This window comes from Phoenix dactylifera, chromosome 1 (genome assembly GCF_009389715.1).
Source record: "Phoenix dactylifera cultivar Barhee BC4 chromosome 1, palm_55x_up_171113_PBpolish2nd_filt_p, whole genome shotgun sequence".
NCBI lineage: Eukaryota > Viridiplantae > Streptophyta > Magnoliopsida > Arecales > Arecaceae > Phoenix > Phoenix dactylifera.
The window spans coordinates 14,061,270-14,088,570 of NC_052392.1; the positions used below are offsets into that span (position 1 = coordinate 14,061,270).

Genomic DNA, 27,301 nt, shown 5'->3' on the forward strand with positions numbered 1-27,301 from the left:
ATAGATTATAGTCTAAGAGGCTAACGAAGTTTGGTAAGGCTGACTAAGTTTAACACAATCAATTACAAATCAATTAAGGTGAAATTTAGTAAAACCAACTAAGTTTAGCACAATCAATCATAAATCAATTAAGGTCCTAATCAATTATATGATTTTAACATATACAATGCAATGCAAATCCAATTCAGCTAAGCATGGGTTTATTCCATGTAGATCAATACAATTGTAGCATGATTTGTTACTTCAAGTGCTATTCAATTTAAGTTCGAATCAATACAGTATACAACCAATATGCGGGTATATCACATTTGTCATTACTATTCTACTAGATCTATAACAAGAGCAAAGAGTAAAAGTATATCTAGCATGTCTAGAGCTAGCTAGGTTACGAAACCTCTCAACCATGGAACTAAGAGAGTTCCCTCATGTTTTTTTTTAACAAATATTGTTTTGTACCTCCACCACGCTAAGATACACAGCTATTTGCCCATCAGCAAGGCAGTCTATACATATTCTTTCTTTAATAAAATATTAAAATTGAGCACACATGGGTGATAATTTTTTGTCATTTTGCTCAAAATCTTTCATAAAACTGTTACCTATTGTACTTTTTTTTATCTCTTTTTTTTTTTTAAAACTCCAGCCAAACAAAAGCATATTTTTCTCGTTTGCTTTTCAGAAAAAAAAGAGAGCAAAGTATGGTTAGCAGAAAAACAAAAATATATTTTTTGTTTGGTTAGAATTTTCAAAAAAAATACAAAAATAAAATTTCAAAAAAATAAAATTTTTATATTTTATGAAGAAAGTTAAGAATATAAAGAAACTACTTTTTTGTGGGTTGAAAATTAAGAGTTTTTTTTTCCAAAAATACTCTTAAGCTATTAAAATTTATAAGTAAGATTTTTTTTCTGTATTAAATATATAATAGATATTTTACATAATATTTTAGAAAAATAAATGCTTAACCAAATATAAATTATTTTATAGTATATTATTTTTTAATGATCAATTAAATATACTAAAATTATTTTTTGCCAAATAAAAATAGAAAAGTAGAGGAATAATTAGAGATAGAGAATTTTTGAAATGCGAGTGGCACTAATAAATGCTCGCTCATACCACGGCCGCCGGACACCTTTCAACCCGGCTCCAGATCCAGACCCGACCCGTCAAGGAAATAAGGTTTAGATCCAGAATTCGGATCGTACAACCAAACCCAGCTTGCCCCGGATCCGAGTCAAAACGAACCAGGGTCCGACTCGGCATCAAACCTGGGCTCTGACCTCCTCCGCTGCAGGACTGCTCTACTCGGCTACCGCTATAAATATCCGCTCTTCCGCTTCCTCGGCATACGGTCGAACACCTCCCGTGCGTCCGCGTCGCCGGAGGGAAGCCTATTCGAAGAGCACCGGACCAATAGGAGCCCCCCACGCCTCAAGAGAGCTTACCTTGGGACGAGAGAAAGAAGAGAAGAGGCGGGAGGGCGATGAGCATCGTTCCAAAGGAGACGATCGAGGTCATCGCGCAGAGCATCGGCATCGCCAACCTCTCCACTGATGTCGCCCTCGCTCTCGCCCCCGACGTCGAGTACCGCCTCCGTGAGATCATGCAGGTACGAGAGCGCCCCTCCCTTAACCTCGAGGTGCTTCGCTTCGTGTTTGATTAGCTCATGGTCCGCGGACTCTTCGAATTGAGGGTTGCAGGAGGCGATCAAGTGTATGCGCCACTCGAAGCGGACGGTCTTGACGGCGGACGATGTGGACAGCGCACTTAGTCTGAGGAACGTGGAGGTGAGTTTCTGTCGGAGTTGTAGGTTGCGAACAGTTTGATTTTGCTGGAAAGATGGAATTTTTTTGGGCTTTAACTCGGTTTATAGGGTTTTTAATTACATGGGTTTGGTTGTTTGGTGCTCTACTTGAAAAACTAGATTTGCTGCTTATAAAAATCCAGAATTGGAATTGTTAGTTGTAAAGCTTGATTCTTATTTGATTTGTGATATAGTTGGAATGTGGTTCGTACTAGAAATTTGGAGTTGCTTCTGAAAGCAAGCAGAGAGAGAGAGAAAGAGAGAGAGAGAGAGGGGAGCAGAAAACGAGGAGGAAGAGGACAAAACAGAAAGTTGAATTTTTGAGACGGCAAGACGTAAATGATTTAGTTTCTAAAAATATAGTTCTTTATCTAGATGTATGTTTTATGATCAAGAAGGGTATTTATAGATTCTGGGTTGTGATTTGTATCATTGCTCGAGAAAGCTAAAGGATTATTTACGATTATGTTTAGTTTCTTGTATAACTTTGCATGTAAACTCAGTTCTTGTGGTTAATATGTCAATAGTGGCGCTCAGTTTTGGACTTTAAAAATGGAAGGATGCCCATAGTTTAGTTATTTATTTTTCTCTTTCCCTCAGGAGTCGAGTCCTGATGTGGGTTATGGTGTTTACACTGTATAGGCTTTTTTTTTTCTTCCCCAGGAGCATCATAGTTTACATTTTTGTAGTTCAATGTGCTTTTTGAAACCCACAATTTGTTGTTTTCCGAAGATGCATACTTGATTTATAATTTGTATTCTGGTATCTCATTTTAACTAGGTAGTATCCTTCCATTTAATGCTGTTAACTTTTGCCCCTTAGTTTGCAAATGAACTTTCTTGTGCTTACAAATCTAATTTTCCTCATCCAGCCTCTTTATGGATTTGCATCTGGGGATCCTTTGCGGTTTAAAAGGGCTGTAGGGCATAAGGATCTGTTCTACATTGATGACAAAGATGTGGACTTAAAGGATGTAAGAACTACCCTTAGCAAGGATATTTTCCTGATGTCTTTCGAACTACCTTCTGCACATGTATAATTTTTGTGGTCTGTTATCATCAGGTGATCAATGCACCTCTACCTAAAGCACCACTTGATTCTGGAGTAGTGGCTCACTGGCTAGCTATTGAAGGGGTGCAACCTGCAATTCCCGAAAATGCTCCTGTGGAAGGTCTGATTTCATGTTACACATGATAGTAATAATATTCTCTTGTTTGCACAGGTTGTTTAATTATCTTGAATGTTAGAAGTTATTGGCAACGCAGTGTTTTATCTTTGCTTGTTCGCCACCACAGCCTAACGGCCCTAACCCCTAAGCTCTTTCTTTCAAACCATATTGGGCTAGCACAGGCTTAAGTATCAATTCCCCTACTTCATATGAGGTTTTATATTTTGTCAAGATCTGTGGCTTCACATCCTGTTGGCTACATTCTTTTCGGTTGTCCATTTTCACCTTAATTGATAGTCATGGCCTATGCAATTGATCCTACATCTTTCCGTCAATGCCAAAACTACCTGCTTGAGAACGGGCCACATGGTCCTTCAACTCAAGGCTCAGTAACGGCCAAAAATCATTTTATTTCAGAAGTTTAAATTTTGACACATTAAAAGCAAATTTATACTCTAGCAGCCTAAAAAGTTTATACTGCATACACCATGGAAGTGATTGTCTGATAGCCAGTTCAACATGCTAAGCAAAATTCAAAATGTTTGGTAGAGGATCTGTTTCTGCATAAAAAACTGAACACAAAAGAGGGAGGAGGAGTCATGGGCTGAGAGATCTCCAAGGGGCACACCACAGTGTGTGTGTGTGTGTGTGTTGAGGTTGGGGAGGGTGACTTTGTGCAGAAAATCAAGGTCAGGGATGCTCCAACAAGGCACGGCAGTAGTGCTTAGGAAGGACGAGGTGAGGGAAAGCTGCGGAGGTTAGGGAGGCTAAGGTGAGGTGAGGTATAGAGCGATGGTGCTTGAGGAGGCTGGGACAAGGTTGAATGGCAGATGTAGCACCATGGAGGTAGAAAGGAGGATGAAGGAGAGGAGAGGATGGAAGAGAAAGGGAAGGATGTGTCATGGGTGGGTGGGGGCAGAGAAGAGAATGAAAGAGATTGGTTGGAGTGGTGTAGGGTATTTTGGGTTAATGAAGTTGTTTTGAATGGATGGTTGTGATGCCATCTTGTTAAAGTTGTTATTTTCTATTAAAAGGTTAAATAATTAACTCACTCATTTGCCATGGGTTCACTACTCTTGTTTTTGTTCCTGAGAGAGCAAGAGCTTCAATCAAGAGAATACGGATGCTTTTTAAAATAATATTTATGTATTTATTAGGGGCTCAGATTTGCATTAAAATAGCAAAAGATATTATATACATATATCACTGTATTGTTACATATTTATGCACTTATATTGTTATATATAAAAACAGAACATAATATACTATATTAGTAATTTGGGCTTTGGGCTTCTTAGACTAATATCTGCTCCATTTAGTTTTTGCAGAAAGATACAGTCCAAATCAGTTCCCCATTCAAAGGACAAGATTGATATTTTCAAATTAACCTTTTGAGGTTCAGTTGAGTTTATTATGGTCTTATCTGGTTGGTTTGTTCCTAAGAGATCAATGCCCAAATTGATTAGAGTTCAAATTTTGATTTGGGAGCCATATTCAACCATGAGTCTCAAATTCACATACAGTTGTGTTAGCTGCCCGACTGACTCGAAGCCCTAGACCTGCCTTTAATGAAGTTTCTTAGAAACAGACTAATGATGCTATGTGGAAGAACTTTTTGGAACATACTAATGATGCTATATGGAAGATTATTTTTTTTTTTAATCTTGAGTTACTAGACGTACTTTCTGTTTTTCAAAATGAAAAAGTATCATAACTACTTAACTGTTTTGGAAAGATGCAAGTGAAACAAACAATTTTTTTGTTGAAAATCTGGAAAACAGAAAAGGAAGCATAACCAAGGATTGGGGTGCCAGTTTCGGAACATGTACCAGTATCCAACTGGTTCAGTGTTCTGTACAGTCCAGCAAGGTTTGCAATCTCGGACCTATTGAGTGTTGCTATTGAGGTATGTACCATACCGGCACTCGGTACGGGTGTACTGGTTGGGCTCCAATGGGGGATCTGGTACTGAGATGAACCTTGCGGCACAAGTGGCATACCGAGTATAGGTTTGCTATCAATACAAGTCGGTATGCCCAATACTGACTGATACGCTCCCCTAAGCAATTTTTGAGCATAGCCTTATGGGACCTCGCATTAACCTTGACTTGTAACTTGGTGCTAGAAAGAAATCAAGTTTACTGTCAAGTTCAAACTGGTAGAACTCCACCAGCATCAGCTAATTTTGAAGTAGATTTATAAGCATTAAAGTTCTTTGTAATCGCTAACATTTGTAGCAGGATCAACTGCATATGCTTTGAAAATGTAAGGCCAGAATATATTCTTTCAGTGATTGCTAACTTGACTTTGGAGATGGTCCATTGAGAGCTTTGTATGTCTTATCTGGCATAGTTTTCTGAATACGCAAATCTTTGTAGTTGGACCTCATCTGGGTTATTTAAATATACTGTCCATTTGAAATTATTGTTCAGTAGGCTGTGATGCATCCTTGCCTGAAGTATATTGTTACTGTGTTTTTTTTCTGCCCTGCAGTTGTCTTGTATCAACTTATTGCATCATTTTAACTAATGTCAGAAGTTACTCTTTTCTGCAATCTGGAATTTGTGTCTCTAACCACACATAAGTTACTATCTCAAGCATTTCTTTCTTCATTGTAAGCCTTCATTATAATTTAAATACCTGAGTCCTGATATTATGAAAGTATGAAAAAAAATCTGTTAAGACGAAAGTGAATAGTCCTTTGTCCATTTCCATTGTCTTCTAATAGCTGCCCATCTGCCTATTGTTCCTTTCCTGATTCACCAGTTCTTGGTTTGATGTTGTTGCTTTTTTCATGGGTATCTGTTCTTCTAAATGTTACCTGCTTATTTATTCTTTTATATATTCCTTTTTTTCCCAGCAATTGTAGCCCCATCAGAGAATAAAAGATCTGAGCACGGCAAAGAAGATGGACTTCCTGTTGATATTAAGCTCCCTGTTAAACATGTATTATCAAGAGAACTTCAGGTGATATTCCCAAATCTCATGGCTTGATGTTTTGGTCATATTAATCATTTCATTGGTTACAAAACTTTTCTGAAAGTTTGTTTATGATGAGGATGTTTATTCTTTCTCTTGATTTTGCAGCTCTACTTTGATAAAATCACGGAGCTTATTGTAAGTAGGTCAGATTCAATCCTTTTTAAAGAAGCTTTAGAGAGTTTAGCAACAGATTCAGGGCTTCATCCGCTGGTTCCATATTTTTCATACTTCATTGCAGATGAGGTCAAGTTTTTTGATATCTTGTTCGGTTGGATATAACAATGAGTTTGATCTTCTCCATGTTAATATACTTTTTTCGGCTTGCAGGTCACCCGGAGTTTAAATGATCTGCCCCTTTTGTTTGCTCTAATGCGTGTTGTCCGAAGCCTTCTCCGGAATCCACACATTCATATAGAGCCTTATGTAAGCTCTTTAGTATGAAAACTCTGCTGTTAACTTTAAATGCATGTGTTTCTATGATTGCTTTTCACATACAGATAAACATACATATGATTGCTTATTTCATTCTGGTGATATTCCATTTATTTAGTTTGATGTCAAAGGCTATGATATTTTATCTTTAGAAAAGAAAACAAAGTCCCCCCCCCCCCACAAACACATACACACACACACACACAAAAAAGGAAGAAGGCTCTGACTCAACTTACCAATTCAATACATTATACTGCACAAAACATTATGCTGTGACTTGTTATTGAGATATTTCTTCCTGCAGAGTCCAATTCAACTGACCAATTCAATACATTTTGCTGTAAAAAACATCATATTTTCATTTCTTATCTTGATGTTTGTCTAATGAGCATCATTTACTTCTTCAGTTGCATCAGTTGATGCCATCAATGATAACATGCATTGTTGCCAAACGGTTGGGGCATAGGATTGCAGATAACCACTGGGAACTAAGAGACTTTGCTGCAAATTTAGTAGCTTCAGTGTGCAGAAGGTGAGAATGCTGCTGTCTGTGCAAAATTTCATCTTTGCATCTTAACATGGATACTACTTTTGAGACCCAGCTGTAGGGTGAGGTGTTTAGGTTTGACTTGAGTATTCTGTCATGGTCATCAGTATGTGGGAGAAATATCTGGTTGTTATTGTGGGTTCTGCCTGGAGTAAGAACCTAATCTCCTTGATGAGTGATTTTATGTATCTTCAAATCAAGTCATGGAGGCTTTCAACTGGAATTCATTCTGAAAGTTGGTTCATCGATCACTCACTGTAGGAATTTGTTTACTCTTTGGGCACAAGTATGAGTAATTCAGTCATACTGATTTTCTTTAGTCTACTGGCTGCACAGATTTCTTGATGTTAAAAAAGAAATGTTTTAGATGGTTTTGGAATATTATATTAGAAGGGGCATGCACAGGTTTGGGGATATAGTTATTTTAGTATTGGCTCTTTTAAGTATTACTCTATCTATATAGTTCTGTAATATTGCTCTTATGAAAAAAATACTGGTGGAGGACCCTTCAGATCCGTGAGCATAGTTTGCACAGTGATTTGTTCCTGTTGTTGCTTTCAGCCTCCTTTTTCTCACAGCCTGCACTAGTTGGTTGACACTTGGCTTTGGTAGTGAACTATTATGGTCGAAAACTAATATCTTAAGATTAGACCCCTAACGTTAGACATGGGCAAGGAGCATCTATGAGATAATGGACATGTTCTTGCTACTGGACTGTTGCTGATGACTGCTGCTGTGGTTGGTTCTAAGAGGCATATCGATCATGCAATCTCATTATGTCTTGCTGGTAGATAGGGGCTTGAGATGACACTTTTGCCAAAAGATTGGGAGGATGAATATCTTCATAAACTTAAACCTATTCACTGTCTAGCCTTGAACAATTGAGTTATTGATGCCATTGGAAGACAAATTATGTTCCTATGTTGACCACTGATTGTTGGCTTCATACCTCAAAGAAACTAGAAATCTTTCTAGCATACTCATTCAAACTCCTCTCTGGATCTTTATGCTTACTGGGAATGGATGTTGAAGGACCCTTTGCAGTTTTATGATGTTGTAAGATGGTCAACTCATCAAAGTTTTCTGCATAGCTCAACCACTCTCTTTTTCTTCCTTTTGGGTAAACAATAGCTCGACAACTCAAACTGAAGAGTTACTACTTTGCGTGCTTTTCTGCATGTCAGCTAGTAATTTTTACACTACATCAAGTTCCATTTTACATCACATCAAATTCTACTGGGAAGCTGCAGTTCTAATTATTAATGTTATATAAAAGTAGATGGGGATAGTTAAGCATCCCTTGTAGGCCTTTACTATTAAGCAGCAGCTGCAGCCTTTCTGTCATATAGTTGAAACTTTTGGAGGCTTGCTAGGCTTCTATCATTCGCTGACCTGTATTTAAACAGCTAGGTCATAATGAATTATGTTTGAACATTTTCCGGGTATTGAGAACCTCGATTTTCATCTCTTTGAGCTCTAAGTTTAATTCAGTTCAAAATATGTTCTGCAGATTTGGTCATGTGTATCACAATCTTCAATATCGGTTGACTAGAACTCTTCTCAATGCTTTTCTGGATCCATCTAAAGCTATGACACAACATTACGGTGCCATTCAAGGGCTTGCTGCATTGGGACCCAGTGTGGTATTTTCTGTTCAACTTTCTTGTGACACTGTTCTTTTTTCATTATCTAATTACTTTATGCATTTCAACTTGCTAGGTTCGTGTTCTCATTCTACCACAGCTGGAGACGTATATGCAGCTTTTAGAGCCAGAGATGCAACTAGAGAAGCAGAAGAATGAGATGAAGAGGAAAGAAGCTTGGCATGTCTATGGTGCCTTGCTGGTCTGCTCCATTAACTTATATTTCTCTGTTGTACTGATATTACAATTTGTGTCAAAATACTGGAGACCTAGATGCTATAATGTTTCTGCTGGAATGCATTTTCTAGTGCGCTGCTGGTAAATGTCTGTATGAACGGGTCAAGTTGTTCCCTTCTTTGCTTCATCCACCAACACGTCAATTTTGGAGGAGTAATGGAAGAGTTGCAACTAAAATGCCAAGTAAGTTTGCTTTGGACTAGTTCTTAGATCAGTATTCCAGTCACCGCATTCTCATTATTTTAAGTTTTCACTCTACTAGAGCAATCACTTTAGATGTGTTGTAATCACCTCGTATTGCTTTTTGGCTCTCCTTGTTTTAAGCAGCTGACTGTATATTTTGAAAAGTACCTGACTGAAGTAGGGGGATTATATTTGGCAAAAAATACTGAGAGTATTGGCAAAAAGTTTATTTCTAGGAGCTGTTTGATGATGAATGTGCTATAGAAATATACCTAGGCAACTCCAAGGAGCATGTAGTAACAAAGACAGCCTTGGCCGTAAACAGTAAGATGCTAAGAGCAAACAAAATAACTTTTAGGTATCAACAATTATGAGGGAAGCTAGGTTCATGCTGTTATTTAGTTCAGCTAGATCTTGAACTTAAAGGTAAATATCAAATAACTGTATAAGTGTTTTGAACCATTTATAATGCTAATAATGGTATACAAATTGCAGCAGCTATCATGGAATATCAATTGGCTACACTGTTTTAGTTGCATGATATGGCACAAAAACTTTTAGAAAAATAAGAATTTGGAATGCAGTGCATGCGTCTCAAATAAGCACACTTGCATGCAGAGATGTATGCTTGTATTTGTGCATAAAAGCTTTTCAATTAAGATATTTGTAGCATAAGTATGTGTTGTCAGTTGTTAATGAACTTTCTCATATCTAGGGTGTTTACATTGAGTTGGGTGATATAAAATTTAATGAACTGTACAAGTGTTGCTAGTTACATTCTATTTTGGGAATGAGCTAGTCCAAGAGGAGGACCATGACATCCTCTGAATGTACCAGTTGCTTGACTCTGGAAATAAATGTGTCCTTAGTCTGGTTTTTTGTTCCTGTTGACCTCATTTAAAAGCATATTTTGACCTCATTTAAAAGCATATTTTTGTGGCTCCCCATGTTCCAATAAAATAACATTATGGCGTTCTGATTTAAACAATTGTTGCTTGATGAATTTTGCAATTACTTTGTTTTCTTGATTATGTTGCATTTTCAATGGCATACACCGACAGGGACACATTGAACCATGACTAGCTCAACCCAGTCAGTTCTGGATAGTTTAGTTTGGAACTCCGAGAAATTGTATGTCAAGTGAAGAAAGTTGCTGAACGTTTCAGATAGTAACTAAAAGTTTATGGAAAATAACTCTTCCCCTTAGGTCATAATTTAGAATCCAGTCAGTTTTCTTTTATAAACTGTTGAGGTATATGCGTCTGTATTACAAGTTATTAACTAGGTGAATGCTTGGCTCTTTGTATATTCAGATAAACGCAAGGCAAGTAGCAGTCACTTGCTGCAGCAGCCAGCCCTCAAAAAACTTGCATCTGATGGCACAGCGGGTTCAATCCCTCCCATTTCCATGACAACCAGCATGCAAGCGGCAGCAGACGGGTTTCCAACTCCAAGTGAGTCTGGCATTAGGCCATCCTCTTCCACAGGGCAGTTATCCAATGAGAGCATCTCTGGTGGAAGCAGAAAGGAAAAGAGTGGTGGCAAAGCTCCAACGCCATCCACTGTCTTGGCCCAAGCTTGGAAGGAGGACTTGGATGCGGGCCATCTCATGGCATCTCTATTTGAGTTGTTTGGTGAAGGCATTTTCTCATTCATTCAGCCAGTAGAAATGTCATTCTTTCTGTAATCAACAGTTTGATAGGTTTCGAACCAAGTAGCTGACATCATGGGAGCTGTAACCCGGAAACAGTATTCAGGTTATATGTGCCTTGATGCAAAAAAGTATGGCTCAGCCTGTAAGATGTTCCTGCTGTATCCTAAGTGCATATTTTGTCTGACTCAGGGTTTGTATCCCAGCTGCATCATTCGACAAATTCAGAGATCACAACTTATGAGGTTAATGTTATGATTCGTACTTTGTTTATTGTTGGGAAGCACACAGATACTAATTTTATTGGCTCTAGGTTTTTTTTTTGTTGTAAGCCAGATCTTCCTTTTCCAATATGCTTTCGATTCATGGTAGCTTATTTCATTGGATGGCCAAATTCCACCCCCAACCCAAATGCATCATACGTCAGTCTACACGCTAGTTGTTAGATCTCTCAAACAAGGTGTACCTACATCCATCCACCATCTACACTAAAATAGGAAAAGTCAAGCACTTGCACTGAATATTGTTGTGAAGTACTCCACTGGTAGCATAAACCAAACCTTATCATCCAGTTCCAGTTAGACTGTTATTTACTAATTACACCATTAAAATGGAAAAAATAAGGAAAATTCGAAGGGACCGTGGGATCGAAATAGTTCTTTTTCTTGTCTTTCGAGCATAAAAACAGAAAACAAACTAAAAAAAACACAACAAAATGAAGGCGAATGCAACCGACCGTTCTGGAACGCTGCATTAGTTGCCTTCTGCAGCAAAACGAAGGTTGCCGAAGAGATAAATACTCAGAAGAACAGCTTCCGGGGCATTGAAGGCACTGGAGATGAGTTGGCCACAGTGTCAGGGGGGAGAGACCCACCTTTGTTTTCTCGGGCATCAACAAATTTTGCTGGGTCTGGGTTCGTCAAGAGGGTTTTCTGAAAAGACTGGGAGAAGCCCGTAGCAATTATCGTTACGTGGATTTCACCAGTGTAGCGGTCATCAACAACGGCTCCAAATATTATATTCGCAGAAGGATCTGCCAGGCTAGTTACAACCTGTAAAAACCAGCATAAACATGAGATGATTAAGAGACAAAAACAAAGTCATTTGGGCAGCACAGACAAGCTAACATGGTGAGATTTAGAGATAGAGCCTGATATCGTAGAACTCCTGAAAAAGGGTCCGGCACCAACGTAAGTACATGCTGTATCCATGAACCATGCAATGTATTCTTCTGCTGGTACATATATGCATACATAAATGTATCATTATATTCATGTACGTGAACATCTATAGTTGTGCATAATTATATTAAAAAGGAAAAAAAAACAAAATTTAAGGTTTTTATAATTGGTAACCAGGTATTCTGTTAGTATACTTAGAAAATATGAAATCATTGAAATAGCGAACATTATTGCTTAAATTCAAACTACGTCAAACTGAACCTTATCTTTTTAATTGGTCAAAGCATGCTTAATGCAGGCATAATGCACAATCTGAGTATGGACCAACAATCTGGTTTTCAGTATCAAACATGGAAAGTAAGCGAAATGCTGGGAATCATGAGAGAGAAATCAACTAACTTCTGTACACACTATGAAGAAAGGTTCATGTGCAGGTCAAGTAAGATATGAAGCACCTGGGACACTCTGTTTACTTCTTGCAAGGTTATATCCTTTCCCCCAGTTATATTGTACACAACCCCAGTAGCAGATTCAATCGATGACCCAATTAGGGGGGCAAGGGTTGCTTGTTCAGCAGCTTCTTGTGCCCTGTTTTTACTAGAGGAAACACCAACACCAAGCATGGCAGTTCCAGAGTTCTTCATGACAGCTTTCACATCAGCAAAATCAACATTTACAAGTCCAGGAATCTGCAAATTTTTGAAAATGATTTCAAAATCAACATTTACATGAGCAACGGTAGTATATACCATTGCTCTGTCACTGATCAATAAACAGCCCCCTCCTCCACCCAAGGGTTGCTGCCAAACAGCACTCACCGTTATGATGTCAGATATCCCTTGCACCCCTTGGCGTAAAACATCATCAGCAAGAAGAAACGCATCCTGAAGAGGCGTATGCTCATCAACGACATCCAACAACCGATCATTTGGAATTATTATAAGAGTATCAACGCTCTTTTGTAACTTCTCAATAGCCTCCAGTGCCTGCAAATGGAGAAACCACAAATCAAGGCTTTCGATACTCATAAAAGTATGTCAAGAAGAGAGAGGTTGGAGGACAGCTACTTGAGGTCCATATGTCATAGCAGCAGGGTGTAATGCAGAGTAGTATTCGTTACAATGAGTTTATCCATAACTCATAAAGCACATCTATTATAAGATGCCTAAATTAGTACCATAGAAGTTCTATATGGAAATAGAACAATTTTTTAAACCAAATATTATGTAGTCAGAATGTGCTGTTCACCAAAACTTAATCCAGACATTGCATTCAAGCATATCACATCTTAACACATACATAGGGCAAGATTCAACTTAAGGCACCTGAAAAGGATATAAAACTCTGCAATCAATTATCCAAAGGAAGATTCTGCTCTTCATGAAATAAAATGATGCACGGTAACAGTTGGATAGAAGTAATCCATACTGGCACTATGTGAGGGCTTTCTGAAGGCACAGGTCTTTTATCGGCATTTTTCAAGAATTTTTCTCAGCATATTCACCTTTCAGTAAATTGTTCAGGACACTCAAATTTGCTTGCATCACAGCTTATATGTAGATGGGCTTATGATCCGCAGCTTTTGTAAAACTCACTCAGTCACCTTCTTGACATCACACTAGCATGAATAAATGTAACCTAGTGATATTTGGAAAAGACATAAGATACTCAATCCCCCTCCAAAAAAATGATAATATAAATGAAGAAAGTTTCACATCCAAGGAACTGTTCACAAAGGGTGCACAACATGTACAAGGTGAAAAGAATATTCTGAGACTTGCCTGTGAGGAACGTTTCCGCCCTTCAAAGCTGAACGGATAAGTGACCACACCAACAGTCAGATAACCAGCTTCCTTTGATACCTGGGCAACAACTGGAGCGGCACCAGATCCTGTGCCTCCACCCATACCAGCTGTTATGAAAACGAGGTCTGAGTCCTTGAGAGCATTGGCAATAGCTTCTTTGGATTCCTCGGCAGCTTGCTCTCCTAGAAGAGGATTTCCACCAGTACCTGCGTTTTTGAGAAAAATAAATCTAGTGACAGCGTGATACTAATAAAAAGTGCACGGCTTTTATCAATTAAAGAAGTGTTAGAATTTGTTTCTTCAATCTAACTTCTTAAATTCACTTTGTTGGTCTGTTCATGCTGGTGGGCAACTGATAGCAAACATTGGATAGATGACTATTCTGTTTTAGAAAAGGATTATAACATGCTTTAGCAAGTCCAAGTAATTGTATTAATAAACGAGACTGGCAAAAATTTAAATCCCATACAACACATTTACAGATATACTGCAGCATATATGAATTTGGTAGGTGCAATTACTTCTTTATTGTAGTTTGAAAATAGGGTAGAGTGCCTGACCTAAACCACGAGTCAAAAGCTCTCCAATTTGTAGCGGATTCTTTGCCTGTGAATGTAGTAGAGCCTGGGAATCGGTGTTTATTGCATAAAATTCAACTCCCTAACATAGCACGAAATTGATATAAGTATTCTATGATTAAGCTAAACACAATTGTCATATAAGACAATTAGATATATGAATAGAAGTATCAAGAATCACAACAGTTATTCCAAATGCCGTCATAACTGTTGAAATATAGGCATATTTAACCAAACAATTATGATAGAAAACCGAGAAATATTAGCTCTGCTGTGAAAAGATAGACCTTACAAAAATACTCCAAGTTGGTCCTGTCCAATAGGCAGTTATATTTTACATCGTATATACAAGCACATAATTTTAAACAATATGTAACCGCAAATAGAAAAGTATTTTTTCAGAATATGTGATGCTTTAAACCATAAATTATATGAAAAAAGCTACAAATCAATTGCTAACCATCTATAAAGCAAATAAATTTTATGTAGTCATCATCCTATCTGGTTCACCAATAGGAACTCAAAAGCAGGAGGATGCAACAGATAGAATGATGAGCAAAATTGTAGACAGAGATTATTTAGATTAGCTAAACCCACATGCCAGCAAGTTGTGAACATAAGGAAAATAGAACTAGTATAACAAAAGATTCCCTTGAGTACTGAGAAAAAACTCTCCTTTAGTCTAGACAACAATGATAGGAACATCATTAATTACAAAAGTCTTCAAAAATAGATTATGTAACCTAAAATAATAATGAAGATTATGTATGTATGCATATATGAAAGAATGTAATTCAGAAGAGGTGGTTTACAGAGATTTAGAAACAGGAAATAAGAATGACCTATTAATATAAGTAAAGCACAATTACATTGCAGAAGAAGACAGGTAAGAACAAATGAAGGAATAGGCTATAGCATAGCTATTACTAGCAAGAGTTTTGGTTCTGCCCAATACAATAATTAATCATAGAAATTACCACAGCATCCAGCTGTCAACTAAATCAAATTATTCTATCACACACCATATGTTAGATTAACAAGTTGTTGCTAATGTTATTCCAAGAGGAGATTAATGATTAAGCACCCCAAAGGGTTGCATGCGGAAACACAAGAACCAAAATTCTAGGAGCAACCAACTTCCTATCAAAAGAGAACGAAAAAGCAGGCCCTTCTTTGTGCCACTAATATTTTCTGACATGTGAAGGCTGTGGATTAGAGATGAATAAGCAAGTCTGTTTGATTAGACTGATGGTCCCATTTTTTTTGGAGCAAAGAGACAAAAAGACAATATAGACAAGCCAAATTGGTAGCTAAGGGATTTATGAAGGCTCCAACTTTTTTTTTTGAATTTGTTTCCTCTTTCTCTTTCCTCCTTTAATTTTTAAGTTGAAATTTTTTTACTTGTCTCCCTTAATAAGAATTAAAGGGTTCTCCTATCCTTTTCTCCCAAGAAAAATAAGAAATATAGATTTTTCTAAATTTAGCAACATTATGAGCATTTGAATTTTGTCAATCTATAACCAATAGAAAGTAAGAAATTTACAAGACCAAAAGCTAATACACCAGAAAAAATAAAGAAATAAAATGCAAACAGTAAAACTTTATTCGAAAAACAACTTCCCCACTACAATTCCTTTGTCTCAAATACCAATCATGACCAAACAACAACATAACACAAACACCCACCTGCAGTATATATTCAGTTCTACACACTTTTTCGAAATTCAAGCACAGAACATCTTGGGAAAAAGCCAAGAAACTGAGATGCTCATTCAATCTCCTACTCCCCTTGGCTTTAAAAGGAAATATATCAAAGACAACTACCAAACGCAGGATTAAAATTTGGGATGGAACCAAAATGGTAGCGATTCTAAAGGTCTCATACTAGTAGAGGATGCGAATCCAATTGATTGGTTAGACTATCTGTTACAATGACCCAAGGCATATCCGCTTGGATTTCATAAATAACATACAAAACTAACTACTGATTGTATCATTTATGCCTTAACGGATCTTCATAGTCATTTCATGCATTGTATTTGAACTTCAGCTTAAATTTTCATTGACTCATGAAAACTTTTGTGTGCAAAATTAGACTATATACATTATAACACACAATCATACAATGTAAATCCCTAGGCCTTTAACATAACCTACTTTGAACTCAATTCAAAATGAAACTTGACCAAGTTCAGTAACACCATATATGACTTAATCAGAACCGACAAATATGTTTATTTAATAATGTATTATACATTTCATGTAAGGAACACATTATTATTGCTTCATGATTACATGAATATACCGATTTAGAATGAAGTAGTATACAATGTCAGACCCATAAATACAACTTTCTGCATTTTTAAGGCAAGAATAGCAAGAAAAAGCTCTCAAAAACCTGAACAAAACCTCATTTCAAAATCAAGATTCACAAAAATAACACGATGTTTCGCCAGACGACTTCTATTATTTGATGAGAGCATTATAAAATACAAGATAAAACAATTAAATTCCCTTTTGAAGGCAAGAAGAGACCGAAACACCCACAAGAACTTGAAAAAAAAACACATTTTGAAAAAAATATAAAAAAAAACAACGCCGTGGAGTATCAAGAAAAAAAAAAACTCGAAGGAGATCACAACTTGGAAGAGAACAGCGCAGAAAAAGAAGAAAAAAAGAGCTCGACCTGCAGTCCACTGCCAATCATGCGATTGACAGCATTGTTCCCGCCCCCTCCGACGCCGACCACCTTAATCCTAGCCGAGTCCACTGGGGCGAAGGAGGAATAGGAGCATCGCACGGTGGAGCCCCCTCGCCAACGGAAGGCCCTCCTCCGGCCCACCCGAGCGAGCCCACGCGGGGAGGGCGCGATTCGGAGAGAAGAAAGAGAGGCCAAATGGGTTGGATTCGAGAGCTGAAGCGAAGGAGAAGCAGCCATTGGAGGACCGGAGACTCGACGAGAGGGAAATCGATGACGAAATGAGATCCAGCCTTTAGGGTTTTGGAGGTTTTGGGATTTTATCTTCTCTTCTTGTCTTGTCTAGTTTTTTTTTTTCTCTCTTTTTTTTTTTTTTCCTCCTTTCCTCTTCTTCTTTTGCCCCTTTTTTAAATGTAATCCCCCGTAAAAACTTAGTAATGCTACAACGCCAGAAACTTTTTTTTTTATTACCCTCCACGCCTTGAAAGATTAGACTGCTTGAAGAGCAAAAATGACATCGCCAATACCCATCATTAACTTTCCTTAATTTGGGCATTATAATATCCATCATTCTTTTGGTTAGAAGCTGTGCCTTGCAAATGCACTTTGCATGCATATGATATGTAAAATTAATGCATGCTAAGATCCAATAAACTTAGGAAAAATCGATTATTATAAGCATTTAAATTTTGACAAATAATTAGAGATGAACTTTTTTTACTATGTTTTATGTTTATGGGAGAATATTTATAGTGAAAAATATATGTATGTAACTAAAATAAATAACTTATAATGATAAAATTATGTAGAAAATTATATAAGAGAATTTGTTTCCTTTTTTATAAAATATAAAAGTTCAAAGTTATTTTAGTAGGAGAATAAATATCATCATATATTTTCTTAAAAAAATATATGCACATGAGATAAGAGAGAGACGTAAACAAAAATTGCTTTAACTTAACAAATTTAGACCCAATAAAAACTTGAGAGACTAAGTCACCAAGCAAATGAATTAAATCGATCTTAATTATCAAATAAAAAATAAAAGCATAAATAATTAAAGTTAGATTTATAATGACAATATAACAGCTCTTTCAATTATCTATCATTTATCTTAATCCACCAATTATCATCGATATTTTTTTTTTTGTAGACCATGCTCAATAAATTAAAACTTAAGATTATCTCAGCTAATCCCTCCATATGTAGCCATGTTCAGATTTTATGATAAAGATGGAAAATTTTCGAAGCAACCCCTCGGATTTGTCAGTGTTTCACATAAATCAATTGCATTTGAAAAATCCTAAATTTAAAAGTATATGTTGTTTCAATGTAATCCTTCTGTCCATCCCTTACCATGTGTGTGCCTGCATTGTAATAAAATGTAACTTGTAACTGAAACCTTTTAGAGCATGGATGGGTGCCCATGAAACAAGAAGGATAGAGTGAAAAGGTCAAAAGATAATTTCCTTGGAGATATACCCTGTTAAGATTATTATTATTATTAGTTTAATGTTCTTTGTGGGTTACGGGTATTTGTTAAGGTCCCTGTCTCGGGTGAACACACTTATATAAGCGTCCGCGGCGTCCAGCCAGAACTCTTATCCTCTGGAGGCCATGGCGGGGCTGCTCCGTTGCTTCCCTTCGCCGCCGCGCCTGAAGCCCACCGTGGTTCTCCGGCGGTTCGGTGGAGTCCTTACGTCGGGTTAGTAAACTAGGGTTCTTCGGTTTTTGTGTAGTTCCCTTCAATTCGATCCAAGGTATAAATATAAGTCCCTGCGCCCTTGATTTTTTTCAAAGAATGGCCTTTGCGTCGGAGTTTTGGTAACAGTTTTGAGGATCTAGGTGGATGGAAGGCACTTCAGGCAGAATAAATGTTGCGTTTTTTTTTTTTTGCTGGTTCTAGCTTAAAATACTGATACATTTGCTTGGATTTTCATCTCAGTAGTCGTTGCTTTTGAAATTTGCTGGGTAGAAGTAGAGATTGAGGAAGAAGTATGGAAAGGAGAAGGGGAACTTGGAAACCACCAAGGGGAACAGAAAAAGCATAGTTAACTAAGTTGATGTAGCTAATATTTTGTGTCATGGATGTAACTTTTCCTACATATATAGGTCTAGTCACTTGAATCCTAGTAACATTAGTCGATCTCAACCTTGGAAGATTGCATTGATGAAAAATTTTAATTCATTATAAAGTGTTCCCTTGAAATTAGTCGGATGGTCTTGTAACTCTCTCTCTCTCTCTCTCTCTCTCTCTCTCTCTCTCTCTCTCTCTCTCTGAGGAAATAGAACATTTTTTTTGAAAAATCAGTGTGGTTTTCTGCATGCAACAAACATTGTCTAAGTGCCATCCTCATCTCTTCATGCCCCACCCTTTGACATGAGAGATTCTAGTAAGGAGTCTTATCTTTCAAGATTAAAGAAAAGATACACTTATCTATATGATTTGAAGCATGTTGAACGGACCCATGCAAACTCATATACCTTCCTATTTTACTGTTTTACATGCTGTGCTTGACTTTGCTGATACCAAAAAAGATTTCATCAGAAAAAATGGTGCCTCTCGCATTTAGAAAGGAAAAGGTAGCAGTGTTTTCAATTTGCGTTCGGGCATCCGAGAAATACCAAATCCCATCAAGCAGCATGTTCACATACTGTACCGGAGATGTTTTTCCAGTGGCTAATTCAAAGGAAGTTTATGATGATGATGGGAAAATACCTGATCTTTGCCATGCCATGATGAAATACAAATCCAAGCATCAGGTATGATGGTGAGTCGCACGTGTTTCATTATCATTCTTGCTAATTATATGCTTTATACTTCTCATGCACACAGACACTTCAAAGCTTTAAGAGGAAGCAAAAATTGTCAGCAGGTCTTAACATTATCAAAATCCTATCGATGTTAAATTTCCAAAACAAAACTCAAGAGTACCAAAAAGAAGCTTACTTTTGGTGAGGTGGTTTCTCATAATAGTGCCTTGAGTATTTACATAAATTACCTACACAAACATATAATTGCATGTGCATCAATTCCCAAAGACTGTGTTTCTACTGGATCTGTAAATGTTTTTGTTCAAAAATGCGTACTATTTTTATAACTTGTAAGATGTTCCAGATCATAGGGGCCTGTTTGGATGTCAGGTCAAATTATCTGGCGATATGATCTGCTTTTTGTGAAAAAATGTTTAGAAAAGAAATGAGCAGATTAAGAAGTACTTTGGTTTGACAGAAGCCACTAAATCAATTATCCTAAATTTTTACAGATGTTTTCTTTTTAATTGAATGTTTTATCCAAAAATAGTTGATCAGAAGTCTTATTGGCCACCCGCAGATTGACAAACCTTTTAATTTTTCCTCTGCAAGATCACCTTTGCTTGAGAACTCCTAATGTGGGGGATAATATCATATGGATAATGTGGTTGACGATCAACAGGCCCTAAATGTTGCTTGTGTGCCAAAGAAAAGCTTTGGTTTCTTCTAATAATATTTTGGAGCATTTGTATGAGCTGAAGTTTCTTTCCAATTGGCTAATGTGGATAATTCTTGGGTCAAAAAAATGCAAAGCTAACATCCATAAAAGTTCTATGAAAACTAATATGGACCAGTAAAGACTTAAATCCTTCTCTGATAGTCATCCATGAGCCTTAGATGCTGTAAAAGGAGCCTATTCACCTTCAGAGAGGGAAGTAACATCCAGAACTGGAACTCGTAAATTTCTTAAATTTTATCTAGAGGCATATTTCGGCTACTAAGTTTACAGGGTTGTAAAAAAATGACGTAAATAGTTCTTTATGGAATGCATTCATAAGAATTGATAGGATGCATTGTAAATAAATGATGTAAATAGTTCGCTTGCATCACCCCAATTGTTCCATTACATTAGATAAGAAATCTTACCTCACAGAACCAAAGACTTTCTAGGTCCTTTAGACATGTCTTAATTCTGACCACCTTATCTCAAGAGACCAGGTCATTTCAATAGCAAATCACAAGTCCAATGATTGTTCCATGTTCAACAAGAGACATACTGTTATGTGTGGATCAATGTTTCAATGGCTTTTATATATGAATCGTACAGGAATATTGTGACCTGTAAAATCTACGTTCCCCACATGTTGGTTCTGTTACTTGTATTTGCATTGTTTTTCTCCAGCAATCAGTACCCTGTGACTATATGCTTCTCTCCATTCACTTATACATTCTTCTTATTTTGGTAACACGTAAACTTCTTTTCTTTTAATGGCTTCTTCATGAGGTGATATCATTTTGCCATTTTCTTCATTGTGTTTTACAGAAAGTTGTGTCACTCAACTTCCTGAGAGCATTTGCTCTCACAAATTCATTGATGCTCATTCTGCCTTCTAAAGGTTTGGCAGAAACATGCGAGGCCGATAATTCATTTTTCAACATGCCTCTGCTGTTTGCAATAGCCATGATAGGGGCTACTGTTGGGGGTAAGATGATCTCATAAATCTTTTAGTAAAAACATGGATTTACACTGCATCAAATTTTGAATCTTCAATAGGTTCTTTGATTTTTCAGTTTGTCTAATACACTAGCTTGATTAGTTCTTCTGGGATTATTGTACAAAATCAATGGAGGATTGCAAGGCACTCTTACATCCAAAGCCATAGCTATCATGCGTTGAAGATATGCCCAGCATTTGGTCTGCTAACCATCTAAGTTGCTTCTCCAATGTCTCTAGACAGTTTGGTTAATGCTTTTTTAGGGTTTTCGTCCTTTCCATCCTAGGCTACAAACTATAAGTTTCCTTGAGAACTCCAGTAGAAGTTGCAATTGTAGATTTTATCTTCCCTCTTTAAGATTAACCATCAGGGAGCAATTGATGTGCTTCAAAGACTTGAAGATTAAACATTCTTATGGTTACATGAATAAGTCTTATTTCGTTCATTTGGGGTTGGCTTTATATTCCCCATCACTTTTTCATTCTAAGAAGGTGCTACAGCTTCTGCTAATGTGAGCTTTCACAAGTTCTTTCTGTAACATCTGTCTGCAATTTCTCAAGTCTTCCCTTCTGAATCCTATTTTAGGGCTTCTTTTCTGGTTTATACTTTACACTGTCCAAGCCTCGAGTACTTGTCATCTCTCTCTCTCTTTCTCTCTCTGACAAATGATTCAATCGCATCTAGAATTGCCATTATGCATGATTGGTTCACTTGTTTATTGGTTTGAAAAGCAATGCACTTGCTGCTTCAACCATGTGATCCTAAGATTATTAAGCCTTTAATTGTTGTTGCTCTTTGTCTATGCTTAACCATAATCATAACCATTTAGCCTTTTCCCAACTAGTTAGTGTCTGCTTTATTTATCCTCATCCATCAAGTATTCCTATTTAGGATTACCTCTGATGCTATTCCAAGTTTTTCCATATCCTTGTTTATAACCTACTTCCATGTTACTTAGGTCATCCTCTCTGTTTCTTACCACCTTCAATACAAGCCAAAGTTCCTCTCTTTATTTGAGCCTTGTCAAATCTTCATTGCACATGTCCATACCATCTCAATCGAACATATAAGCATGAATTTGAAGGAGGACTTATTTCATCTACATGGGCATCCATCCTTCAAAGTTATCTATCAAATATTCCTATAACTTTTCTCTTGTACTAATCAATGATAAGCAAAATCTACATAACACAGACAAGTAGTGATTTTTCCTGTGCTATCTGAATGTTTATTTTCTAGGACTTCTTGCACGGCAAAGAAGAGGTGAACTCAAGCGATTGAATGATCAGCTACGCCAGATTAATGCGGCACTAAGAAGACAAGCAAAGATAGAATCCTATGCTCCTAACTTGAGCTATGCACCAGTTGGTAGTAGGATGGCAGAATCAGAAGTCATTGTTGATCCTAGGAAGGAGCAGTTAATTAGCAATCTGAGAACTGGGAAAAACTATCTGAGAAGTCAAGATCCAGAAAAGGCGTTTGCAGAGTTTAAGGCTGCTCTTGAACTTGCACAAGCTTTGGGAGATTACGTTGAGGAGAAGAAGGCAGCCCGAGGATTAGGTTGGTTTTCTTTGATATCTGAGTCACTTGTTTTTTAAAAATTTTAATTATTCAAAATTAGAAAGCATCTTTTATTTAAAACTTTCTCATATATTTCAGAATTAACCACATTCTTTTTTATTTTTGAAATTAACTATAGTATCCTAGTCCTTCAAAATATCACTGACCTTTGAGAAAACTAATTATTGATTAGACAAAGTCTTTTTTGTGATATAGACATCCACTTTTCTCTTTAGAACTTACCTTGGTTAGGAATGAATTAGCAAAATAGAATGTAGGATACCGACCCCAGGGGAAATAAGGATTCTTTTTTGATGGTTTACTCGTGGAAAGTGTTGGTTATGCAACCATTTTACAAATGATGAATCTTGTGCTTCGGCTGGTTGACGCCTCCTTTAGACTGGCAGCCATTTCTTCAAGTTTAAATAATGTCAATATCTAACATAACATACTGTAAGTCTCAAAACTGGTTAATTTTACCCTATTGTTACTCAACTACCCATCTGCCAGTGCTTTAAAACAGATCTCCACATTTGGCATTCTTGTCATTCACGAAGCATCTCTTAGTCACTGACCACATAACATTAATGACACCCTCGGTGGACACTTAGAGAAGCACAGGGCTAGGTTGTTATATCCGTTGAGTCCAAGTAAATTGGAACTACCATGCTTGAACCACATATAGCATTATGCAATCTGTTTGGTAGGGTTAACCTGGGAAATTACTGTTTTCATAACAGGAGAAGTGTATAAAGCTTGAAGAGACAGCATAATAATAGATTGTAGATTCCAGAATGCATTAAATTGTGAAACCATCTAAACATGGATATCTCAGGAGCAAGTTGTTGCTAAACATCTGCAATCGCTATTGGTGTGATCACATCATTCCAGAGCGTTGAGGAATAAATTTGGACCAGAGTCCAATTTTATTATCTGTAAACAAATTTGGACGCTGCGCTTTCTCAGCAAGCAGTGTGGGCAAGCCAGCTCCGAAATAGTACTCCTTGCAGTTACAGTGCATTGCAGTGCGATGATAGCCACTTGATAGAAGTTTACTGGCTTCGGTGAGTCAGGAATTTAGTCACCATGCTAAATGAACAACGACTATTGCCACCAAACTGTAAGCATGCAACACCTGAGGTGATCTGATATGTTATTTTTTGATCGACCAATTTATGTTCTTTCAGGGGCATCTCTACAGAGACAGGGGAAGTACAGGGAAGCCATAAAGTACCATTCCTTGGTTTTGGATATATCCAAGAGAGTAGGAGAGGATTCTGGCATCACGGAAGCTTATGGAGCAATAGCTGACTGCTACACGGAGCTTGGAGAACTCGAGCAAGCAGGAAAGTTCTATGACAAGTACATTGCAAGATTAGAAAATGACTGACGATGCTTAATCTACCTCCTCTTTCTTCTTTTAATTTAATTGTAAAACCATTAGTGGAGATCCACTTAAGATTTGAGATGGTTGCCTGTATATACGGAACTTTTCTTTTCTTCAATGCTGAATACTTCGCTAGCTTCAATTTTTTGTGCATCGAGCCAACATTATGGACAGGTCATGATGACAGTAATTACGTGTCCACCTCAAATTTTTTCGACAAGTATCAAACACTTTCCTCGTTTCTGCCACAATTACATAATCTTCATGTGGCTGGTATTAGTTCTCAGATTTCTTATGTAGGAATCCTTTACAAATAGTCTATTTCAACTTTTGAAGGTGAAAGGCCTGGATGGTGACGATGACACTAGATCAGATATGGATACAAGAGCTGCATTTTGTGGCACGAAGCTTTACTTTGATTTCCATTTGCAACATAATGGGATAAAGATACATCCACAATATTTTGGGCAGACAACCATCTTACCTAGAGCAGTTCTGGTCGCTAGAAAGTAAAAGGAAGCCGAAAAGTTTTTGATGAGCATAGCAACAAAATTTCTTCAGTTTTTTTTGGAAAAAAAGAAAAAAAATATGCCAATACTGGCAATACATCCGAGCCTTTACACAATTAATTGAAACCCAATAGTATAAGACAAATATCTTACACTATAGAAAATGTCCTTCATTATAAAATAAACTTTTTTAAGCATTTTAAAAGTTATTAATAATAAACATGGTAGTTCAACATATGCAACTAAAGTAGATATTGTGTAAATTTAGTTCAAAAAAATTCCTAGCAAGAAAATTCCGGAAATAAAAACACGAAAAACAGGATTTTATATTATCATGATTTTTCCCCCATCAACTTTCTTTCATACTGTGATGGCAAATGCGTGCCCTTCAGCTGCTCTTCTTGAGCCTGTCAGTCCTATGGGTGGCAAAACATGATCCGACGCGCCAACCCGACTCGTGTTCGACCCGCCATAAATAGGTTTGGATTTAGCCTCAACAGGTTCAGGCCGTAAACAGATTGACCCATTTAACCTGTTTATTAATTGGATCGGATACATATTTTAGTTATTTGACCCGTTTAACCTATAAATATTAAATAATTTCTTAATCCGTATCTGATATCCCTTACGAATCACAGCCACAGTTTCCCCCTTTCAGTTTTTTCTTTGTTCATCATCACCTGCAAACCCTTGGAAGTCTCTCCCCCACATGGGAATCCTAGCTCTCCGATCCTTCCAAAGAGGCGATCGAATCATTTTTTTATCATCGAATCTTTGATCGGAACCCATCGCGGCGCCCGATCGGCGCTCTTGTCGTCGTCGCTCGAGTCTCTCCGGATTTCTTGTCTTCCTTGCCGGCGAGATAGGGTTTGGAGAATCCGAAAAATATAGGATTTTTCAGGCATGAGGTTGGATGGATGAAGGATGTCGGAGCTCCGTAGCGGAGAGCGAAAGGGGCGAGCGCGGGCAAACCCGATAGTCTAGGCCGAGAGGCCGACCGCCGCTAGGAGGAGTAGAGCGCCAAGGAAAAAGGCCGAGAGTCTCTCCAAATTTATTCTCTTCCTCGTCTGTCGAGCAGAGGGAAGAGATCAAGTTTCTGGAGGGCGGGGGCAAGGTTGGAGGGTTGGTTAGGGACGAGATCAAGGAAGGGGTCGGCGAAAGGAAGATGGATGACGGTGATAGCGGAGCGAGGAGCGCAAATATGCTCCCCGGTGGGGAGGACATGGGAAGCACAGCAACGACGCCCCTTCCGCAAAAGGTCGGCCTCTTTTTCTTCTGGTTATTTACTCATTTACAGTAAAATTTGATTAAACGGGTCTGAAAGCATAAACCTGAATCTGACTGACCTGTTTATTAAATAGGTTAAACGGATCGGGTCGGGTTACCTATTTATTAAACAGGTCAGGTTCAGGTTGTAATTTTTGACCTATTTATTAAACAGATCGGGTTCGGGTTTATGCTTTGCTAACCCGATCTGCATCTGACCTAACCCGTTTATGTCCGACCCGACCCGATTGCCACCTCTAGTCAGCCCGTAAGGGGACAGCTTGGTGCGACGGATGAGGAATTTTCTCAAACGTCTAGTGAACAGCAGATGGGTGACGATAGGGCCGAAAAGGAGAAGATGGCAGGGCCAAAAAGGAGAAGGAGATAACCAAGCCTCCAAGAGGCGGTGAGGTCGGCTCAATGCCAGAGGAGGCTGGGACCGCTCCATCGTGAGTAGAGGTGGCCGAAGGTCCGTCGCGGAAAATGGTCTAGACCAGCCACAAGATCTTGACAGTGGAAGTAGAGGTTGTCCAGAGATACTTCACCGGAGTGCTAGAAGTTTCACCGAAGAGACTAAAGAAGGCGAGGCGGAGCTGGAGCTCTATAGCGGTGATTGTGAGGGGTTTGGGTAGAAGAATCCCGGCGGAAAGGGTTGGTCGGGAGTTGAGCTCGAAAGGGAAGCTCGACTACGAGGTTGAGGCTTTCTCAATGGTTGAGGACTACCTTGTCGTATGGTTCAAGAGGGAGGAGGATTGGGAGCCGGGGATTGCAAATGAGCCATGCCTGGTTGCTCACTAGCTCTTGGCCGTGGAGCGCTGGCAGGCCGACTTCATCCTTGGGGTGAAGAAGGTCAACAGGTTTATGGTTTGGGTCCAGTTTCCAGGATTACCATTGGAGTTCTAGAAGAAGGACTCGATCATGGAGGTGGCAGCGGCGGCCGGCCAACCGATTGCGTACCGAGGAACGTCCGATGATGGGGTATGCAACAGCGCAAGTAGAGGTGAATACAAGTCTTCCTCTCTGGTCGGGCATGTTTATCAGAGGCTTGAGCGACAAATTCTGGCAAGCTTTTGTTTATGAAAAGCCTGCTGGAGATGTGCTACAGTTGTGGCCTCATTGGGCATGGAGAGGGGGAATGTCGGTCGGCTTCATCGGCTTGAGACGAGGGGGTTGAAGGGGGGGCCGGGTGTTTCGAACG

General features: G+C 38.1%; 3 protein-coding genes across 7 annotated transcripts; 2 read left to right on the forward strand and 1 right to left on the reverse strand.

The window, feature by feature from the left end:
* Positions 1 to 1,267: 1,267 nt before the first annotated feature.
* Positions 1,268 to 10,936, forward strand: LOC103713576 (transcription initiation factor TFIID subunit 6). Its single transcript, XM_039127343.1, has 12 exons — positions 1,268 to 1,612; positions 1,704 to 1,790; positions 2,679 to 2,780; positions 2,870 to 2,978; positions 5,836 to 5,942; positions 6,063 to 6,200; positions 6,285 to 6,380; positions 6,797 to 6,921; positions 8,447 to 8,579; positions 8,656 to 8,781; positions 8,888 to 8,999; positions 10,313 to 10,936. Exons 1-12 carry the CDS (start codon positions 1,487 to 1,489, stop codon positions 10,684 to 10,686), a joined length of 1,635 nt encoding a protein of 544 aa, XP_038983271.1. The 5' UTR covers positions 1,268 to 1,486; the 3' UTR covers positions 10,687 to 10,936.
* A 237-nt stretch (positions 10,937 to 11,173) lies between these two features.
* LOC103713553 (cell division protein FtsZ homolog 1, chloroplastic-like) lies at positions 11,174 to 17,284 on the reverse strand. 3 transcript variants are annotated; one of them, XM_026807141.2, is made up of 7 exons: positions 16,901 to 17,284; positions 14,197 to 14,296; positions 13,613 to 13,842; positions 12,650 to 12,817; positions 12,287 to 12,520; positions 11,778 to 11,881; positions 11,568 to 11,702 (listed from the first exon to the last, which is right to left on the reverse strand). In XM_026807141.2, the coding sequence occupies exons 1-7, from the start codon at positions 17,150 to 17,152 to the stop codon at positions 11,696 to 11,698; spliced, it is 1,095 nt and encodes a 364-aa protein (XP_026662942.2). In that variant the 5' UTR covers positions 17,153 to 17,284; the 3' UTR covers positions 11,568 to 11,695. The 3 variants fall into 3 exon arrangements, with proteins under 3 accessions (XP_017699880.2, XP_008798743.2, XP_026662942.2); XM_017844391.3 differs by lacking the exon at positions 11,778 to 11,881 and having other exon boundaries at positions 11,174 to 11,702; positions 12,231 to 12,520; XM_008800521.4 differs by lacking the exon at positions 11,778 to 11,881 and having other exon boundaries at positions 11,174 to 11,702; positions 16,901 to 17,280.
* A 1,189-nt stretch (positions 17,285 to 18,473) lies between these two features.
* Positions 18,474 to 24,475, forward strand: LOC103713554 (protein FLUORESCENT IN BLUE LIGHT, chloroplastic). Of its 3 annotated transcripts, XR_003386869.2 has the most exons (6): positions 18,474 to 18,617; positions 19,461 to 19,675; positions 21,210 to 21,369; positions 22,621 to 22,941; positions 23,777 to 24,005; positions 24,129 to 24,249. XR_003386869.2 is itself a non-coding variant. In XM_008800522.3 (5 exons), exons 1-5 carry the CDS (start codon positions 18,530 to 18,532, stop codon positions 24,329 to 24,331), a joined length of 987 nt encoding a protein of 328 aa, XP_008798744.1. In that variant the 5' UTR covers positions 18,474 to 18,529; the 3' UTR covers positions 24,332 to 24,475. The 3 variants fall into 3 exon arrangements, 2 of the variants coding, with proteins under 2 accessions (XP_008798744.1, XP_008798748.1); XM_008800522.3 differs by lacking the exon at positions 23,777 to 24,005 and having other exon boundaries at positions 24,129 to 24,475; XM_008800526.3 differs by lacking the exons at positions 18,474 to 18,617; positions 23,777 to 24,005 and having other exon boundaries at positions 19,461 to 19,683; positions 24,129 to 24,475.
* The last annotated feature ends 2,826 nt before the right edge of the window (positions 24,476 to 27,301 follow it).

Excerpts from the sequence above, each read along its gene's own strand:
- LOC103713553 (XM_008800521.4), bottom strand. The coding sequence starts at position 17,152 with ATGGCTGCTTCTCCTTCGCTTCAGCTCTCGAATCCAACCCATTTGGCC. Across the intron at positions 14,297-16,900 it reads TGATTGGCAGTGGACTGCAG|GGAGTTGAATTTTATGCAAT; the intron begins GTCGAGCTCTTT and ends GTGCTATGTTAG. Across the intron at positions 12,521-12,649 it reads GGATATCTGACATCATAACG|ATTCCTGGACTTGTAAATGT; the intron begins GTGAGTGCTGTT and ends AAAAATTTGCAG.
- LOC103713576 (XM_039127343.1), top strand. The coding sequence starts at position 1,487 with ATGAGCATCGTTCCAAAGGAGACGATCGAGGTCATCGCGCAGAGCATC. Across the intron at positions 1,791-2,678 it reads TTAGTCTGAGGAACGTGGAG|CCTCTTTATGGATTTGCATC; the intron begins GTGAGTTTCTGT and ends TTCCTCATCCAG. Across the intron at positions 8,782-8,887 it reads ATGTCTATGGTGCCTTGCTG|TGCGCTGCTGGTAAATGTCT; the intron begins GTCTGCTCCATT and ends TGCATTTTCTAG.
- LOC103713554 (XM_008800522.3), top strand. The coding sequence starts at position 18,530 with ATGGCGGGGCTGCTCCGTTGCTTCCCTTCGCCGCCGCGCCTGAAGCCC. Across the intron at positions 21,370-22,620 it reads GATAGGGGCTACTGTTGGGG|GACTTCTTGCACGGCAAAGA; the intron begins GTAAGATGATCT and ends TTTATTTTCTAG. Across the intron at positions 22,942-24,128 it reads GAAGGCAGCCCGAGGATTAG|GGGCATCTCTACAGAGACAG; the intron begins GTTGGTTTTCTT and ends ATGTTCTTTCAG.